Raw genomic sequence first — 14,835 nt, forward strand, 5'->3', positions numbered from 1 at the left:
TATAAGGCTCTCAACAAAAAAATTGCTTTATTTCTTGATAAAGCTGTTCGCAAACTCGAAACTCATTGACCTTAATAAAAACAAACAACGGATCCAACATTTCCTAGAGTTGCCGGAGGGTCACGCTTTCAGACGCAGGGAATTGGTGAGTTTTGCTGGCCGGTACCTGAAAACAAGCGGGTGTCGGGGCTGAACACGTCAGAGTGATTCATTGCTGTGTCAGCGGCACCGGAACAATACATTTTGTGGAAAATTTCAAGGATTTCGGACAGAAATTGCATCCCTGCTCATCCCTTTTCCATCTCCTCTGCTTTACGGTGTCAGAAGCTTAACGAGGCCCATTTAACAGTGTCCTGGAGGATGAAAAAAACCCGTTCAACAAATGGAGTCCTCAGCACAGGGGGGACATGGAGCTGTTGGGGCGAGTCCAGAGGAGGCCACGGAGATGATCCAAGGGGTAATGAGGACAGGGTGAGAGAGTTGGGGTTGTTCAGCCTGGAGAAGAGAAGGCTCCAGGGAGACCTTAGAGCAGCCTCCAGTACTGAAAGGGGCTGCAGAAAAGCTGGGGTGGGGCTCTTGATCAGGGAGTGCAGGGATAGGATATGGGAGAATGGTTTTCAGCTGTAAGAGGGGAGATTGAGATGAGATATTGCAAAGAAATGTTTTCCTGTGAGGCTGGGGAGGCCCTGGCCCAGGTTGCCCAGAGAAGTGGTGGCTGCCCCATCCCTGGAGGTGTTCAAGGCCAGGTTGGATGGGGTTTGGAGCAACCTGATCCAGTGGGAGGTGTCCCTGCCCATGGCAGGAGGTTGGAACTGGGTGGGCTTTAATGTCCCTTCCAGCCCAAACCATTCCATGACTCGATCACTCTATGAAATCCAGAACCACCAGCCTCTGCCTCCCTTATTTAATTCAACCCTTCAGCACAGGGCAGGAGGGTTGAACACGACCAGTTCTGTGAACCGACACCCTGGGCTCTGTTTTTTTTTTCACTGCCCCCAGCCCTTAAAACAGAGGACATCAGAGTTTACCTTCAGTAACAAAGACTTTATTGTCAGGTAGTCTGTCTCTCTCCAGCAAGAACCTGCTTTCTCCACGCTGCCGTTGCCGCTCACACGTCAGCAGCCGCTGGCGCAGCTCTGGCCGCTGACCCCGCCGGTCGCCGTCGGGGAAGCAGCAATAGCTCATGGTGGCAGAATCACATTTCCTGCACGGCTCCGTCACTGCGAGAGCTTTGCACCCGGAGCCGCTCCTCCTCCGAGTTAACCACGTGTGTCCGAGCGCTCGCTATTGGCGAAGGCTCCAGAAGGCTCCTGACAAGGTCATTTCTCAGAGTAACACCCAAAATGTCAACTTCTCCGCTCTGGATTTCAACTCTATTTTTGATTCTATGACTATGAAAAAGCAGCGGAGAAGGCCGGAGCTCTGGCCGCTCCCTCCTGGTTTTGTTCAGCTGAGCTGTGCTGCTTTTGAAACCCCAAATCTCTGACCTCAAAGAACCCTGCCCTGGGCCATCCCCACCCCACTGAGGGGCCGGGAGAGATGAGGAAGGTGCTAAGCTCTTCAGCCAGGGTCACAGCTGCCTCTCACATCCCTTCTTCCTCCGTTTGCAAAATCTTGGATTCCATAATGCCTGATAGAATTCTCGATGCCTGGAAAAGGCATCACACCCACCTCCAAGGAGGACCAGGAGGAGGATCTGATGAGCCACAGTCGGCCTCACCTTTGTGAGGGACCAAACCCTCCAACCCTCCTCAGGGATGAGGAACAGGCTTCTCCCAGAGGTGCACAGGCAGAGGAAACACCCTAAACTCCAATCAGATATCTGGAAAAATATCTGATATGTTGCTCCATATCTGGAGGGATGGCCAGGTTGGATGGGGCTTGGAGCAACCTGATCCAGTGGCAGATGTCCTTGCTCGTGGCAGGGGTTGGAACTGGGTGGGCTTTAAGGTCCCTTCCCACCCAAACCATTCTGTGATTCTATGAAAAACTTTTTCAATGTATGGTCAAATATTGGAACGAGGACCCAGATGCTGCAGGGTCTCCATCCACATCCGTGTGTCATCCTGATCTAATTGGACCTGCTTGGAATGAGGTTGGACTGGACACCTCGGAGGACCCTTGTGTGTTTCTGTAGAGACTCAGTTTAAGTTTCAGTCGCAATTCCTACCGCTAGCAAGGAGCAGCTTCTATTCCTCACAGCCTCCTGCGGTAAAAGGATCACAGGGCACCGCTTGGGATGGACAGAGAGCAGCCAAGCCCAGCAGAAATAAAAACACAGAGAGAAAGAATTAATTGACGTTGCAGAATAACGCACACAATGTTAACGCCGAAGCATTAAAAGCCTGCTGACAGCCATAGAAACCATGGGTGTCTGGAGTTCACCTACGCATCAGTCCTCTATCCCAACGCATCACGGCAGATCTCCTCTTCCCAGAGACGCCCCACGTGCTGCTGGAGGCTCTGGCATAAGCGAGTCCTTCGCAGTTGTCAGGCTTCGGTTTTTAGCTTATGTTCATCACCTCGAGCTTGATTTCCATGACGAGTCTGGGTGGGATGAGGACCTCCTGGGGCGTCAGTCCAGCCTTTTCACCATGTATGGCCCTTCCAGCTCATAGCCAATCTTCCTGTAGTAGTTCCTCGTGCCGACACCTGTGAGGAGAATGATAAAAAGATTTGATTCAGGGTGAGGACAAACAGCAGAAGAAGGCAAGGCTGGACAGGAGGGATGGTGCTGGAAGGAGCTCGGCCTCTCCGAACGGCCAGCACTGGGCCTCCCTGGTTGCCACACTGGAGCCGGTTGCTCATTAGCATCTGGACTGACTATGGTGTTTTTAAGGGGCTAAAGGCAGGAACAGAGCTGTTCTGTCTGCCCTGAATCACGCACCGCATCCTTTGTCCTGAGAAAGCCTGTGAGCTTCGAGGGAAAGGGGAAACAACACAGGAACAACAGTGGAACATGAGTCAGGGGCTCAGAGAACCCCCAGGTAAAAATAAAACCCAGTGACGGGCTCTCGAGAGGATGATGCCCCACTGCAGGCTTCATTACCAGGAACTGAAGAGCTCTATAGCCCCACAGACCCTGTCCTGTGGCTCCTAGAAATGAGCTCAGCTCCACTTCAGACGGACGAGTGGGCTCTGCAGCCGCAATCCAATTTCCTCGTTGAAAAGGATGACTCCGAACGCCTCAGCTCTCTAACAGCCTCTTCCCTCTCCTTCCTCCCTTAACAAGAGCCCGTGGTGTCCACATGCAGGGCGAGCTCGGTCCCACGGGGAATCCTGCAGCAGGACAGGGACCAGCAGAGCCCCGTCCCCCTCACCTTATCGAATCACTCAGAGATGACTCATTAGTCATCAGGGAGGGAGCAGGAATCTGGCATCACGGCCCCATCGTCGGTGCAGCTGGTGGGTAGGGACAGAAGGACACAGAGGACACGGCTCTCCATCACGAAAAGCAGCCCCTCTTCCCTCTAATCTCATCTCTCCAGCCAGTTCCTGGAAACTGTGGTGCTGGCAAATGACTCTCCAGGAATCGATGCATCTCCTGTGCAGGGAGTGACCCGGGGCGCTGGGTAACCTCTTCCTGCCCAGGTGATTTCACCCATTGCTGCTTTGACAGATTTGCTGGAAAGAGCAGGAATGGGTTTCCTGAACGCACATTACAATCACTACCAAACAGCTGAAGCACCACAGCTCAAGCCAATCCCACCCAACAGCCTCCAGAAGCATCGCATTAGTTCCAGGAATGGGAAAGGCACCGAAAACCCAGACCTGAGACATCACAGAATCACAGAATGGTTTTGGTTGAGAAGAGACATTAAGGCCTGTGCAGTTCCAACTCCCAACCTCCCACTGGATCAGGTTGCTCCAAGCCTCATCCAACCTGGCCTTGAACACCTCCAGGGATGGGGCAGCCACAACTTCTCTGGGCAACCTGGGCCAGGGCCTCCCTGTGCTCACAGGAGAACATTTCTTCTTAAGATCTCATCTCATCTCAGTCTCCCCTCTTTCAGTTTTAAACTGTTCTCCCTTGTCTTATCCCTGCCCTCCCTGATCAAGAGACCCTCCCCAGCTTCCCTGGAGCCTCTTTCAGTCCTGGGAGGCTGCTCTAAGGTCTCCTTGGAGCCTTCTCCAGGCTGTCATTGTGCTGAAGCTGGGAAGAGCCTGAAGAAACACAAAGAACCCCAAACCAGGGAACACCTGAGAAAATTTACTCCCAAGCAGCGGCAAAGCCTGTGTAACATCACAGCAGAGCACTGCCCTTAATTAAAACCCAGCCGGTGGCCCATCACAAGTGGTGTCCCCAGGGCTCAGTGTTGGGGTGGGTTCTGTTCAATGGTTTTGTCCATGATCTGGACGAGGGGATCAAGTGCCCCCCAAGTCAGTTTGCAAACAACACAAAATTGGGTGGGAGTGTTGATCTGCTGGAGGGTAGGGAGGCTCCACAGAGGGATCTGGACAGGCTGGAGCCATGTGCTGAGGCCAAAGGGATGGGGTTCAACAAGGCCAAGCACCAGGCTTTGCATTCGGGTCACAACAACCCCACCCAGAGCTCCAGGCTTGGGGAAGAGTGGCTGGAAAGCTGCCCAGAGGAAAAAGACCTGGAAGTGCTGGTTGACAGCAGCTGAACATGAGCCAGCAGTGGCCCAGGTGGGCAAGAAGGCCAAGAGCATCCTGGCTTGGATCAGCCATGGGGTGGCCAGCAGGAGCAGGGAAGGGATTGTCCCCTGCACTCAGTGCTGGTGAGTTCAGTTTTGGGCTCCTCACTCCAAGAAAGACGTTGAGGGGTTTGAGAACGGGAATGCAATTGGGGAAGGGTCTGGAGCCAAAACGCATGTGGCCGTGGCACTTTGGGACATGGTTTGGTAGGCATGGTGGGGTTGGACTGGATGATCTTGGAGGTCTTTTCCAACCATAATGATTCTGTCATTCTATGAAAAACATCCTGGGGGGACCTGAAATTCCTTCAGCTTCAGCATGAACCTGAAGCCAAGGAAAAACCCAAGTCCACTGCACACATGTCCACTTCCCTCTCCCTGATCCTGGCCATGAGGGTCGGGATCTTTGAGGTGGAGTAAACTATCACCTTTATCTTGTCTACAAAGCATCCTCTGGGTTGGCCACCAGAGATGCCAGGGCCTGACAGGCAGATTCTGGCAGCGACACTGCAGAGCCACCCCACCCGCCGCTCAGAACCGCTTGGTTAAAAGGATTAGTGAGACCTCACGCTGACAAACAACCTTCTGATGCTAAAGGACAACTCAGTAATTCAGCCAATGGTTTTTAAAAACACCTGGATCGGAGTTATTTAACACTTCCCTTTCCTTTCTAGAGCCCTTGGGAAACATGGATTTTCAAGAAGGCATTTTAGGCTGTGCTGGAGCATCCCCTACCGCCTCCATTCATCTCAGAGCTGTTAAGTGATCCCAGTTAAGTGCCAGCTCTCCCTTGTTTGAGGGCAGTGGGTTCAAGCCATTAACAGGAATGATGATGCAGCCGGGCGCCCTGTGCCCCCCGGGTCCCGCGCTGCCTTGTGAAGCACCTTGGTTGTCAGCTCAGCCGTTCTCATGGCAGAAACACCTTGCACAAAATTACTGTCCTTCAACAGGAAAGTCTTCCGTGAAGAGGAGGCAGGAGATGCCTCAAGCTGTGGGATGCACGAAAAGGCACAGCGTGGCTTCCCTGCTGCCCAGCTCTGACTTCATAGAATCACACAAAAGTTTGGCTTGGAAAGGACTGTAAAGCCCAGCCAGCTCCAACCCCCTGCCATGGGCAGGGACACCTCCCACTGCATCAGGTTGCTCCAAGCCCCATCCAACCTGGCCTTCAACACCTCCAGGGATGGGGCAGCCACCACTTCTCTGGGAAACCTGGGCCAGGGCCTCCCCACCCTCACAGGAAAACATTTCTTCCTAAAATCTCATCTCAATCTCCCCTCTTGCAGCTTCAAATCCTTCCCCCTCATCCTATCCCTGCACTTCCTGATCAAGAGCCCCTCCTTAGCTTTCCTGGAGCCCCTTTCAGTACTGGGAGGCTGCAAGAAGGTCTACCTGGAGCCTTCTCTTCTCCAGGCTGAACAAGCCCAACTCTCTCAGCCTGTCCTCATACCAGAGGTTCTCCAGCCCTTGGATCATCTTCGTGGTCTCCTCTGGACCTGCTCCAACAGATCCTTCCTGTCCTGAGGATTTCAGAACTGGACACAGGGGTCCAGGTGGGTCTCACCAGAGCAGAGCAGAGGGGCAGAATCCCCTCCCTGGCCCTGCTGGTCCCACTGCTTTGGTCCCACCCAGGACACGGTTTGGCTTTCTGGGCTGCAAGCGGACACTGTTGTCTCACGTTGAGCTTCTCACCCACCAGCACCCGAGTTCTTCTCCTCAGGGCTGTTCTCAATCACATCATCCCCCATCCTGTAGTGAAACTGTGCATTGCCCCAACTCCCACTTCTCTAGCCTGTTAATCCATCGCCACCGACATCTCCAATGGGAAATTATCACAGCACTGAATGAGTGTAAAGTCCAAAAGAACATGGGCACAGGTGCAGGACAACGCTGCTGCCTTCTGATCACAAGAGAGTACAAACATTCAGTCCTAGAAAAATTATTATTAAAATCACACACCATTTCATCTGCTCACCACTCAACCTAGAGACACGGGCTGGAGAACCAACTCCTAACATGCAGCGTGCACTCAACACTCACCCATCAGGCAACCTGAATGGAAGGTCTCCATGGCACAAGTTCTCTGCCCAAATCCTTGCTGCTCTAATTCACAGCAAACACGCAACAGAGCTGGTGGCACCCGTTCCGGCAGCGCTCTTCACACCCACGGCCTTCCAGCAAGAAGAAACATCATCCAAGAAATATCTCGCTGGATTGGACGAGTAAGGCCAAAAGCCAAACCAAAAAGCTTATGGACTTCCAAAAGCAGAATGGGCTGTGTTTCTCACTCTGAGTTTTAAAACAGGGGTTTAAACTTTAAATATTCTGCATTAAACCATGCAGGAGAGCGTAGTTTGAACTCAGGAGAGCACATTTCAACCAATCCCTTCCAGATTAACCGCCAGCTATTTGGGTGAAGAGCAGGGACTCCGATCCTGCCTGCCTGGATGGAAACCTGTAGCCCGGGGCCAGCTGAGGCTTTTTGGAAGCTTTCCTCACTGCAATCTTCAAATGACACATCCTCTGGCAATGGCTGCTGGTTCATTTAATCAGCTTTTGTTCTCTTCCTTTGGAAGTGCCTGAATAGCCGTGACTCCTACTGATAAAACCCAAACTTGGCTTTTCACCATAGGATTTAAAACTCAAAATTAATTAATTAAATAAATAAGGTCTGCCTGTAGCAGGTGGCAGAGAAAGGTGACCACAGCACCAGGGTTAAACGTGGCCTCTTCTGGACTCGCTCCAGCAGATCCATGGCCTTCCTGTGCCGAGACTCTAGAACTGGACGCAGGGCTCCAGGTGGGGTCTCACCAGAGCAGAGCAGAGGGGCAGAATCCCCTCCCTGGCCCTGCTGGTCCCACTGCTTTGGATGCAGCCCAGGACACGGTTTGGCTTTCTGGGCTGTGAGTGCCCATTGCCAGGTCATGTGGAGTTTCTCATCCCCCAGCACCCCAAGCCCTCCTCAGGGCTGCTCCCAATCCATTCTCTGTCCAGGCTGGATCTGTGCTTGGGATTGCCCCGACCCAGGTGCAGGATCTTGCCCTCGGCCTTGTTGAACTCTATGAGGTTCTCACAGCCCCACCTCTCCAGCCTGTCCAGGTCCCTTTGGATGCCATCCCTTCCCTCTAGCGTGTCACTGGTGCCACACAGCTCGGTGTCACCGGCAAACTTGCTGAGGGTGCCCTCAATCCCACCATCCACGTCCATGACAAAGATGTTAAACAACAGCAGTCCCAGGATTGACCTCTGCGGGACGCCTCTTGTCACCAGTCTGCACTTGGACACTGAGGATGGGACTGGTACCCAGAGGATCTGATTTAACTGCCCCTAATTTCACAGCAGCCCCAGCCCGTACATTTTTCTGCGCAGAGCCCATAAATACACCCTTCTGACTCAGCCCCGCTGCACGGAAATATTGCCGTGCAGCATCCGAGGCCAAGTATCCTCAAAGATTCCTTCAGCACGGCTCACCAGTCACAGAACTAAGTGAAAATGAGATTGTTTTCAGGATCATTAGAGACCTACTAATAGTTCATAACATTTCCATAGCAGAGACTTACTGAGGCACACGAGAGACTGATCGCTGCGCAGCCCTCTGCAGATTTGGCAGCCACTGATCTCTTCTAAAGACACACTTCGTATCGCAGAGTTTCTTTCCACTTCCCTCTCAGAGCAGCCAGACAAGCCCCGCGTGCAACACAGTGACCTGTACTTGGTGAACTTCCCAAAGCACCTCAAGCTCTTAATGTCCCAGGTGCAATTCTGGTGATAGCGAAGCCTTTTTCCAGTTTTTTTTGGAGTAACAACATGGCTCAGGGCTTTGCCTGTGGATGGGAAAGCCTCAGGCTCTCTGTGCAGACACCTGTATGGATGGGCTTTGAGGTCCCTTTCAAGAAGTGGTGGCTGCCCCATCCCTGGAGGTGTTCAAGTCCAGGTTGGATGGGGCTTGGAGCAACCTGATGCAGTGGGAGGTGTCCCTGCCCATGGCAGGGGGCTGGAACTGGATGGGCTTTAAGGTCTCTTTCAACCCAAACCATTTTACAATTCTATGATGCACGAGTTAAGAATGCAGAGCAGACCCATCCACGACCTTCGATGAGTTTGCTTTGGCATTGACACTTTTCACAATGCTGGGTTTTATCTTCAGGGAAAACACGAGGCTGTTTCATGTGAATCATTCCCGACCAACTGCAGAGAACTGTGACGATGGGGGAAAGGCAGAGGATTCAACATAACCAAAACGCCTTATCAGTGCCGAGGAAAGAGAAAAAAAGTAACGTTTTGAAAACTGCTGCGAAGACCCAGGCACGTCAGAGCAACTGGAAAAAGTTATTAATTCATGAAACTGAGGAACAATCCTCACATCAATCCCTAAAACAAGGAGTTGTAATTTTATTTGTTAAGATCAGATAATCGGCAACTCATTTCCCCAAAGTTCCTTAAGATACTGGGAGATAAAAATCCCAGGAAAATTAGAAGTAAGGTGTCGCAGTTTGGCCCCAGCCTGGACAATTTTGGCTGATAAAACAGAGCAGTTGGGCTCCCAATTCCCTTCCTTCCCACTCGCAGGGAAAGGGGAAAGAGAAATAAGAGAAAAAAGACTTGCAGGTTGGAAACAAAAACTAGTTTTGATGAAATAATAATAATACTAACACAAACAACAACAACAATAATAATAATAAATATGAATATATGAAATGGAGCCCCCATGCCACCCCTCAATGACTACATCACCACAAATGCTGTAGAGGGGACACAAGAGAAAGGGTCTGAGGCTAGGAGGGAGCTGGGATCAGGAACTGGTTTCAAGAATGTGTGCATCTGGCATCAAGGGCAAACAGACAGATGACGTCCTCACTGGACATTGGCCACCAAAGAGAGAGACACTTGTGGTCTCTCAGTTTTATGCTAAGTATGACACATATGGGATGGAATTCACTGCTGGCCAGTTTGGGGTCACAGAATGACAGAATCACCAGGTTGGAAAGGACCCACCGGATCATTGAGTCCAACCATTCCCATCAGTCACTAAACCATGTCCCTCAGCACCTCATCCACCCGTGCCTTAAACACCTCCAGGGAAGGTGACTCAACCACCTCCCTGGGCAGCCTCTGCCAGTGCCCAAGGACCCTTTCCGTGAAAATTTTTTTCCTGATTTCAAGCCTAAACCTCCCCTGGTGGAGCTTGAGGCCATTCCCTCTTGTCCTGTCCCCTGTCACTTGGGAGAAGAGGCCAGCTCCCTCCTCTCCACAACCTCCTTTCAGGCAGTTGTAGAGAGCAATGAGGTCTCCCCTCAGCCTCCTCTTCTCCAGGCTAAACACCCCCAGCTCTCTCAGCCGTTCCTCATAAGGCCTGTTCTCCAGCCCCCTCACCAGCTTTGTTGCTCTTCTCTGGACTCGCTCCAGAGCCTCAACATCCTTCTTGTGGTGACGGGCCCAGAACTGAACACAGGATTCGAGGACCGGTCTCACCAGTGCCGAGTACAGAGGGAGAAGAACCTCCCTGGACCTGCTGGTCACGCCGTTTCTGATCCAAGCCAAGATGCCATTGGCCTTCTTGGCCACCTGGGCACACTGCTGGCTCATGGTCAGTCGCTGTCAACAAACACCCCCAGGTCCCTCTCCTCCAGGCAGCTTTCCAGCCAGACTTCTCCTAGTCTGTAGCACTGCATAGGGTTGTTGTGCCCCAAGTGCAGGACCCGGCACTTGGCCTTGTTAAACCTCATCCCACTGGTCTCAGCCCAGCGGTCCAGCCTGTTCAGATCCCTTTGGAGCCTCCCTGCCCTCCAGCAGATCGACACTTCTACCCAGCTTAGTGTCATCTGCAAACTTGCTAAGGGTGCACTCGATGCCTTCATCCAGGTCATTGATGAAGACATTGAACAGGGCTGGACCCAGCACTGAGCCCTGGGGAACCCCACTTGTCACTGGCCTCCAGCTGGAGTTAACTCCATTTCCCACCACTCTCTGGGCCCGGCCATCCAACCAGTTTTCCACCCAGGAGAGTGTGCGCCTGTCCAGGCCAGAGGTGACAGTTTCTGGAGCAGAATGCTGTGAGAAACTGTGTCAAAGGCTTTACTGAAGTCCAAGACTACATCCACAGCCTTTCCTTCATCCAGTAGGCAGGTCACTTTGGGAGGTGTCCCTACCCATGACAGGGGGTTGGAACTGGATGGGCTTTGAGGTCCCTTCTGACCCAAACCATTCCATGATTCTGTGATTTAGTCTGTGTGTTGGACTCGGAAGAGAAATCTGTGCCTGAAACCCTCCAGCTTTTCTGACAAATACAAGTCGTGCTTTCTTCCCACCCCGGACTGCTTCCTGGAGATTTTAAATTACTATTTTCACAACACCTCTGTCTAGCAGGGAGGTGCTGTCATCACCATGTCCCAGGAGAAGAGCCAAGCTCCCAGGCAGCTGGGTAATTTGTCTGAAATCATAAAGCAAGTCCATGATAAAATAGAATTTGGAAGCCTTGGTCTCCCTTAATCAGCTCACCAACTCACTTTCTACTGCAAACACTGATGGTGTTTAAGATTCCAGCTCGGATTAGTTTTGAAGCATGACCCACAAGCAGAAAGCTCTGAATATCCCTAGCACCCCACCCTGCTTTCCCACACAAATCCAACCCTGCTACATGTAAATGCACTCTAGATTTAATGCAAATCAGAATCACGGAACGATTTGGGCTGGAAGAGACCTTGAAGTCCAACCGGTTCCAACCCCCTAACACGGGCAGGGACACCTCCCACAGGACCAGGTTGCTCCCAGCCCCATCCAGCCTGGCCTTGAACATCTCCAGGGACAGGGCGGCCACCACTTCTCTGGGAAACCAGTGCCAGGGTCTCCCCACCCTCACAGGAAAACATTTCTTCCTGTACAGCACCCTGATAGAATTCTACATGATTCCAGTACCCTGGTAGAATAATTCAGCGAGCTGCTTAGGTGGTGGCAGTGGGACAAAGCAGATACGCTGTGTTTCCTCCTACCCTGTTCCTCTGCATCACTTGTGTGTTGGGGGAAGTGCGGAGCTAACAAGAAAAACAGAGTAGATTTATCGTATTAACAATGGATCACTCGGGGATTTTCTGGTCTCCTCTTAAGGACAAATCTCAAACCCAAGACAGCTACCAAAAACGTTTCTTTCAACTAAAACCAAGTAAATAATTGTAGAATTAAATAACTGACTTTCCAGCATTCAACTTTCGGGGTGCCTCTTAGCACACAGGTGATGCCCCGTGTAGAACTATTTATAAATGCAACGAAACCCCATCCTGGAGGTTCCAGATGGTGACATTCCATCTCATTGATCTCTTCATTGCAGAAGCAATACTTCATTAACGACTACACGGACCTGCCAAACCCAGCTGCACGGGCAGCATCGCCAGGCAGGGGAGAGAAAGCCACCACGCCAATGCCAACTTTAACGGCGGCAGAGGAAGCCAGAGCTGACAGATCTTCTCACTCTAAACCAAGCAAAATTAAGTATTTAAGACTTAATACTGTGACTTCTCTTACACTTTAAAAAAGTGCTGCCACCAGGCATTGAGAGAGACAGGGTCTGCGAAACGTGTCTGCTACTCAGCCCCAGACTTGTCGAGCTAAACGTTTGTAAGGTTTTAGATCTAGGGGCTCCGTAATGTCACGAGGCTCCTTCCAGAGCTGGTTGCTGCAATATCCAACCCAGCTGGTAAGGTATTACTGAGAGATTGGGGATTTAGGATGACTCACCAAGCATGTGAGGCGTTCATGATCGATTTTCTTTCCTATGGGCTATGAGATTTTAAACACCAATGAAGGAACACTCAGCAATCTTACGAGTGAGCCTACGAGTCATGAAATCAGCAGCGTCCCCATGCATCTGCTTCATCGGAGAAGCACAGAATCACAGAATGGGTTTGGTGAGAAGGGACCTTTCAAGCCCATCCAGTCCAACATCCCTGCAACGAGCAGGGACACCTCCAACCAGATCAGGTTGCTCAGAGACTCGCACAACCTGGTGTTTAGTGTTTTCAGGGATGGGGCATTGAACACCTCTCTGGGCAACCTGTGCCAGAGCCTCAACACCCTCAGCGTAAAAACACGGCTTCAGGAATTTGTGTCAGTTCCCGTCCGGTGCAGGAAGGGAGGGATTAGAAACTAGCCTTTTCTTCTGAAGTCCCTCTTACTCACCAGAACCAGAAAGAGATCATAGAATCATAGAATGTTTTGGGTTGGAAGGAACCTTAAAGATCTGCACTGAAGAACAACCTAAAAGGTTCCTGTAGATCTACATTTTAATAGGGCAGATTGGTACGGCAGATTGGTACAGCAGATGTTAACAGCTCCTGGTGGGTAAAAGTACTGTGCGAAAAGATCAGAAAGACCTCAAATGCTTCCCAGGAACCCCATGATGTGTTCCTGTAAGTGAGAGACACACTCAGAGGTTTAGATGGCTCCACTCACAGGTTCTGACTGCATGTATTTTTAATGAAAAGCATCAAAACACTCAAAAAATAATCACAGAATCATTAAGGTCAGAAAAGAACTCTAAGCTCATCCAGTCCAAACGGCCCCAAAAGTGCCATGGCCACATGGTTTTTGAACCCCTCCATTGATGGGGACTCCACCGTTGCCTGGGGCAGCCTTTGCCAGGGCTTCACTGCTCCTTTGGTAAAGAAATTGTTCCTGATATTCAGTTTAAACCTTGTCTGGTGCAACTTGAGGCCATTTCCTCTCATCCTATCCCTTGTTACTTGGGAGAAGCGACCTGGGTCCAACCTCCTTTCAGGGAGCTGCAGAGAGCGATGAGGTCTCTCTTCAGCCTCCTCTTATCCAGACTAAACAGCCCCAGTTGATGCTAGTGATCAAAAAGAAGCAGTAATGACCAGTAAGGGAAAACCCCTGTAGTATCTCTTTTTTTTGCATGTGTTTGCTACGTTGTCCCCCCCACAAGTCGCTGTCAGGGCTCCTACAAGTTTGCGTGTCTGGACCCAGAAGCAATGCAAGTGGACAGGGTCACTTGAACAGCTACGATAGCAAGTCTGCTGTGCAAGGAGGTCCTGAAAAGGCTCCAGTGTGGCAAATAATGAATGAATACAGTTAATCGAAGTGAATATTAGGCAGCTTCTCCCTTTCAAATTTTGCAGACAACACCCCTTACCTGCTCTGCAGAAACACTGTTGGGCTTTGTTCTGAACAAAGCTCACCGAGATGGGCGGTTAATGAGGACTGCGCACGCTACGGGCAATGTTCCCCTGGCTCTTCCCCAGCTACTCGACTTCTCCGATGATCCGGCTAATGAAGCGAAGCCGGTGACGCTTGACATCACCTGATCCTCCACGCCTACCATTCAGAAATCCATCCTGCCTTCCCACCGGCACCTTCAGCCACGGCGCACTCAGGCGTGAAACATCCCTGGCCTGTGTCCATGTTAATTTTCTACTTGACAGAACACAAATAGAAACCTGGTCTGGGGGAAAACTGATCGTCTTGCTGCATAGTAATTAGCTTCTAGCAGGGAACGGCAGCGGTGCCAGATCTCCACACCACCGCGATAAAGCTGCTACGTCACTGGGATGGAGCGAAGCTACAGTGAAATCTCGCTGCGGGGAGACATTAAACGACCGCTTCAGAAGACGAGGCGTGCCGGTGCGGATTTGGCTGCGGTTCCAGACACCTCGCCAGCCTTGGGAGTAAATTACCAAGGCTACTGGAGCCAGCGTTAGGCACAAAATGCCTGTGCTTTAAAGGAGAAAGGAAAGGGTGCTTATTAATGGATCTCAGTGCACTCAGTTTGAACAGGGCGAGCATCTGCGATAGGGGAATTCAATCTCACCCCCCACCTCCCCAAACAAACGTTGTCTGTACAGAGATAAGGAAACAATCCTGTTGGTACAAGCCGAGCTGGTCTGCTTTTCTGATGCCAGCATAAACAGATAATGCTGACAGACGTCACAGCAGATACTGCAGCCGAAAAAGCAAGAATGCTGTATTTATAGAGCAAGCTTTTAGTGTTTGAAAAATAATTTGCAGTCTTACAGCGCATAACTATTTGGTCTGTGCATTCCCAGTCCTTGTCCTTGGAGCGGCCAGCAACCTCACCCAGAGCATCTCAGCTTTGGAGTCACTAAACCAAAGAGACAGCTCACCTGCTGCAACCGACGCGCTCCTCAAGGACAACCAGTAGGACGTCAAC

General features: G+C 51.2%; 1 protein-coding gene across 2 annotated transcripts in view; it reads right to left on the reverse strand.

The window, feature by feature from the left end:
- The window catches only part of ELP3 (elongator acetyltransferase complex subunit 3), a 117,711-nt gene continuing 102,876 nt past the window's right edge, over positions 1-14,835 (reverse strand). The window contains exons 15-16 of one of the 2 annotated variants that reach the window (XR_011336834.1): positions 1,029-2,652; positions 1-353 (exon numbers count right to left, since the gene is read on the reverse strand). Coding sequence is in view for 1 of the 2 variants with exons in the window: in XM_069850670.1 (XP_069706771.1) it covers positions 2,576-2,652 (77 nt within the window). In the remaining variant the exon portion in view is untranslated. Of the gene's footprint in view, positions 2,653-14,835 lie in introns of both variants that reach the window. The other variant, XM_069850670.1, reaches the window with a different exon arrangement.

This window comes from Phaenicophaeus curvirostris, chromosome 2 (assembly GCF_032191515.1).
Source record: "Phaenicophaeus curvirostris isolate KB17595 chromosome 2, BPBGC_Pcur_1.0, whole genome shotgun sequence".
Classification (NCBI taxonomy): Eukaryota; Metazoa; Chordata; class Aves; order Cuculiformes; family Cuculidae; genus Phaenicophaeus; species Phaenicophaeus curvirostris.